Genomic DNA, 5,649 nt, shown 5'->3' with positions numbered 1-5,649 from the left:
ATATATTATATAAGCAATCTAATATCTACTAAAGAAATCTGTTAGATAATTTGAATTATATTTACAATAAAATATAATACATTTGCAAGAAAGAAAATAGTTTGAAAAGAAATGATTTTTCATTCAAAATCAATAATTGATTTTGTAAATTAAAGAAATTTTAATAATGAATAATTATTTCTTTTAGATCTAAGTAATTGCAAGTAAGTGCAAAAAGTGAAAATTCTTGTTTGAAAGTGAGCCGAGTTTGGAAGATTTCACATTTAACGCAGAAAAAGTCACCGGCGTTTCGTGTTGTTTCTCATAACTATAAATTATTAAACTGCTGAAAATAATATTTTTCTCTTGTTTTGATCTAAACAAAATAATGAAGAAGTTTGAAAAATATAAAAGAATGAAGTAGTTTGAAAAATATGTTTAATAAAAATTCTTCGCCTAGGGATTAAGTTGGAAAGAAAACAAAACAAGTAAAATACTAGTACATCCAACCCTCCCCCTCCCCCCTCAATCTTAAAGATAATTCAGAAAAAATATTAATTTTTTTGCTTCATTTTTTAAGAGAAAACATATAGAAAAAAAGGGAAAAGAACTATCGGAATTTTTCTAAGAAAGAATTAAATCAAAGAAATCTTTTAGTGTCTAATATGTGAGAGAAATGACTAAATGCTTCCTGATTAAACAGATTGGTAACCGATTACTTCTCTGACTTATACACCTTTGACGTTATAACTACTCGCATGACAACATCAGCTACTGTTTTAAATCTCATACGTAAAGACACCTAGCCTAGTTTAAATAAAATACTTAGGATTTCATGAGTCCGATATAAAGAAAAGACATAAATAGATTATTGGTCATATCAGCAATCGCTCAAATAGTACAATCAAGAAATCAGTTTGATTAAATAATACCCCTGATTTGAATTCGTTTTTTCATGGTCAGCTATGTAAATTTCTCTATATCTTATAAGATAAGCATAACTAAAGATTTATTCAAACCACAACACATTTACTCCTAAGTAAACGAAATTATAAAACGAAAAATTAAGAATGGATAAAATTGATATTAAAATCGAAAAATGTGAAAATAGTCACGCGAAAGAACAAGATATTTTAACTCCAAAAAGTACTTATAATATTCTAAAAGAGCCGACCAGGTGGCCGAGTGGTTAGCGTGTCTGACTGCGGAGCCATTGGCCGCGGGTTCGAATCCTGCTCAGAGAAGTTTCTTTCTCTCTCTGTGTTCTATGTCCTTTCCTCTTTGTGTGAATGTGACCCGCCCTATAAACGGGTTTGTGGTTGTGTGACGTGGGAGACGCTGCTCCACCGGCGTGGGTCAGCGTCACGGATCAATTTAGTAGTCCGATGTGACGAAGTTAACTGCGCAGTAGATGAGAAATAAGAAAGATGTCATTACGTTCGGGGTACTAAGCTGCGCAGTGGTTGAAAATACGAAGCATGTCATTACGTTTGGACTACTGAAGGATATTTATGGTAACCCGCGCTGAGGCCTTCTCTTTTCTAGCAGGTGTTGAGTGGCTTCGCCACAGGTGCCCACTGGGTAACGAGAAGAGAGTAGCAGTTCTGGCTTTTCTGTGGCCAATGGGACAAACCCCAAGTGCCCGCCATTAAAAAAAAAATATTCAAAAAGATGGCAACGGCCACAGCTGAGAAATGGCAAATTCTCTGTTTTTTTTGTTTTTTTTTTATGCCGCCATTAGATTGCTTAGGTCAAAAATATCACTTCCATTAAAAAAAAAATTTACTACAATTTGTGCGCACGGATTAATATCATTCTCACAATATCTAAACTCAGTTTAACTTTAATCAAAAATTTTGGATTTTTATCGATGAACTAGCTACGTTCATTTTCACATTTAGTGCTGCTATTCTGTTTATTTTGGAATAAAAGTGGTCTGATGGGAATCAAATCTTTATAATATTCTAAAATTAATTTCATATCATTATTTTATTTTCGCAATCGCAATGATCTTTATAGTTCATTTTGTTCGTTTCATTAGTCGTTATTTCTTTTTCACCTCTAGCAGATAAATGTGTGAAATTTAATATTCCCGTTCATTCTGTTCTGTTCTTCTGTTGTGTTCTGAATTTAAATTCCATAATCATCTTTACGTCTTTTACGAATTATATTCACTTTTTCCCCCCTACAGTACAGTCGAATTGCTCTGATTAGAAAATTAAGTTTAGCTTTTTATAATAGTAATTTTAAACTGAATTTTTTACACTATTTGATATAAAATTCCTATAATAGTCATTTTAAAATCAGCATTTTACAATTAAAACGAACAATACATTAAAAAGAAAACCAGGAAAATTCTATACCAAAAATAAAAATCTCATCAAAATCGATTTATAATCGATAAGAGATTTCTGCTTTGAGGTACTGTAAAAGTCTGCTATAACGATGCAATTCACAGTAGCTAATCGAATTATTGTTATAGTGAGCTTTCTGTTATGAGCAAGTACTTATACTTATTGTTAGAAAAGCTGTAGAAAGAAAATAAGAGAGAAAATAAACTCATTTACCTTTTTATTTTATTTTGAACTGCTGTTTTGATTTAAAATACGGATCTACAGACGCTTGCTTTTGCTTTTACACTAAACTGAGAGTTTTCGCAAGAGAAAAAAATCGAAGTGTTAATGACGTCATTGATAACACTGAATACTGATTTCAATAGGGAATTTTCAAGATGGGAAATTAGCAATTATTTTTCTCATTCTCTTACTCTAATTTCGTACGTTTTAAAGTAAAGTATGTTGGTATTGCGGACGTTTTTTAGACAACTGAGTATGATAAGAATCGCTGTAAAATTTCTCTAATAGAGAACTTTATCACTCTCATGTAAAAAAAATTATTCTTAAATTTTTGAGCTATTATATTTCTATTTGGTTGCAGCGTCACCTAGTGGCAAAATTTTTGGATTTTTTTCTGATGGAAATCTCGGTCGCATTACCTACATGGCAAATACGTGGAATTTCATTCCTTACAACAGAACCTGATTTAGGAGTCTCTGAGTGCTGTATCTCACTGAATATTTTCGTTACCTTAATTGATAAATTAACAATGTTTAAGCTTGGCACAGTGAAGACGCTTTCGGCTTTTGTGCTATTAAACTTTAGACTAAATCCAAATCATGTGATTTGGATGAAAACAAACAAAATGTATCAAATATTCTTTAACATTCTCTTTGATCCCATGAAAGAAAGAAGTAATGCCACAAAAGGACTATTTATTTCCTAAAAATAAATATGTATAAAATTCTTTAATTGTACAAATAGAAGTCTCTTTGTAGGGACGGAATAATGTGTGTCCACACTGAGTGGCCAGTCTTAAGAATGGGATTCATCAATCTCCAGGATGCGCCTCTTCTGGAAGTTCCATCTTTATATCCGTGCCGGTCACTTCCAAGTATTTGATCACCACTGAAGGCCAGTCGACCACTTTCGATATAGGGCGACCAGCGGTCAAATTTTGCACTGAAAAATATAAGGGATCTCATAAATTTAAAGCATATGGGTAAATTTTTTAAAATCAAAAATAGTGTTGAAAAAGTGAATCAATCTGAAAAATATTTTTAAACATTTACAGGCATTTTCGGAATAATATTCTTACACTTTAATTGACATTTTTTTATTAATATTTTTTCACTTTCAATGGCATTTTCTGATTAATATTTTAATACTTTAATTCACATGTTCTGATTACTACTTTTCCACGTTAAGTGGCGTTCTTTAAACAATATTTTTACACTTTAAATGGCATTTTTTTTTCACTTCTTAGACTTCTTATTTAAAAGCTAAGTAAGAACTCTTTGTTCTCATATTTATATCTATGTGTGGAAAAAAAACCCAGTTCTTTACCAATTATTTTTGAAGTCAGAAAAAGAAAAGGAAGGAATAAAATCATCAAAATCCAACTTCTACATATGACTAGAATACATATGACTTTAAGCCTAATCCCTAAATAAACTGGTTTTATATTACTTTAATCCCAGCTTTGTGTTTATTGGCCTCAATAATGACTGGAGAGTTTGAGAACGCTTATTTTTCCCAATTAAATAGGAATTTGCAAAAATTTAATGTGCAGATTTTTTCTTTAATTTTTGCAGAGATTTTAAAAATATATGTTAAGGGTGATCACAACAGAAAGCCCTGTATAGTTAAAGGAGGGAAAAAGAAATGAAATACTATGCTTTTAACACTACAAAACGGTTAAACTTAAATAGATAATATACAGAGGCTCGTAGCTCCGGTTCTATAGAAAGAATGAAACTTCAAGCAGTTGTTGTGTAAATCAAGCAGCCAAAGAGTTAGAAAATTTATGCAAGAGGTGGCTCAACAAAAAAGTAAACAGAAAGATAATAGCTCAAAAATTCAACAATAACAGATATTCTAATAATTTACACACCAGTTAGCTTTATCTACTTATACCTCGGTCAAAAATATGCATGTTTGCATACATGCATCATTTTCATATTGCTTAAACAATACGGTGCCATTTATGGGCATAATTTCAAATTATTTTTCTTAACTGATATCTCGCTTGTTGATTTTTCGTAGCATATATTTGGAGTTTCATTCAGATCGTTTTGTAGATCTTGAGCTACGAACACCTGAGTATCTTAACATTGTTTTTCAGATCACTTTTTTACGACGTGTGCAGAAGCACAGAAGGTTTCGTGACTAGTCGTTATTCATCGTAAGTAATAATATTGTGACGTTCTTTGATACCGTTTAACAATAAAAAAACGGTTATTTTATTTAAAAAAATTGATCATTTTTTAAAATTTAAAAAATATCTATATCTGAAATCTGAGTGATAAAAATTAAACTAGTATCGCATAAATACAAGTATTTTTTTTTTAAATATATTATTTGTCACTTGGAAATATTCTGCTAATTCTGCTTTCATGATTAAAATAGAATACGATGAATATAAAAATGAAATATTTTAAATAGTATTCGTTAAATACGTCAGTAAATTAACAAAAGTGTATTGGTGAAATTATGACACCATGTACTGGGAAATTATGAAACAACTTTGTCAACTTATGGCCTCTTCTAGCAAGCATACCGCTCGAGAAAACAGAATAAAATTTTGTATGAAAGTATAATGCGCTTAAGAATAGTTTTATAATCGATTATCTTGCCTACTCGATTATGGTTACAATAACAAAATTTCGAAATTTTTTTTCTTCATGGAAGCGTGATTTTTGCAGTAAAAAATTTAAGGTAAGTTGTAACGGCATTTTTAAAACAGATTGTGACGCCGCTAGGCAGGGATGAAGAGTGCAAGATGACTCGTATAAACTACTGTTCTTCTTTCCTCCATCCTGTTTCCGATGAAGCACATTCAGCTGAAATGACTTACATTCTCGTCGAAAATTTTTAAAATACTATTTTCTTCTTATCTGCTCAGCATCAATATTAAAAATAAAATTTTATCTCCCCTTTTTTTACTATCAGGATTATATTTCCTTGGAAATAAAAGGAAATTTTCCATTTCAAAATTTAGTCACAGTAACTATAGGTGTGATAACTATGTAATCGTTTTTAATAGTTTTCTTCAGCTCACATTTATATACATATTATGTATATAAGTGTTAAGTGTTCGTGATATATTGAGCTA

General features: G+C 30.8%; 1 protein-coding gene across 1 annotated transcript in view; it reads right to left on the bottom strand.

Moving 5' to 3' along the window:
• Window positions 1-3,233: 3,233 nt before the first annotated feature.
• The window catches only part of LOC107448293 (no mechanoreceptor potential C), a 116,043-nt gene continuing 113,627 nt past the window's right edge, over window positions 3,234-5,649 (bottom strand). The window contains exon 29 of the mRNA XM_071182179.1: window positions 3,234-3,497. Within this exon, the coding sequence (XP_071038280.1) occupies window positions 3,367-3,497 (131 nt within the window). The 3' untranslated portion in view covers window positions 3,234-3,366. The remainder of the gene's footprint in view (window positions 3,498-5,649) is intronic.

Source organism: Parasteatoda tepidariorum, chromosome 6 (assembly GCF_043381705.1).
Source record: "Parasteatoda tepidariorum isolate YZ-2023 chromosome 6, CAS_Ptep_4.0, whole genome shotgun sequence".
In the NCBI taxonomy this organism is placed as follows: Eukaryota; Metazoa; Arthropoda; class Arachnida; order Araneae; family Theridiidae; genus Parasteatoda; species Parasteatoda tepidariorum.
Note: the sequence above shows the minus strand (reverse complement) of the source record. Positions and strands in the feature narration are given on the sequence as shown.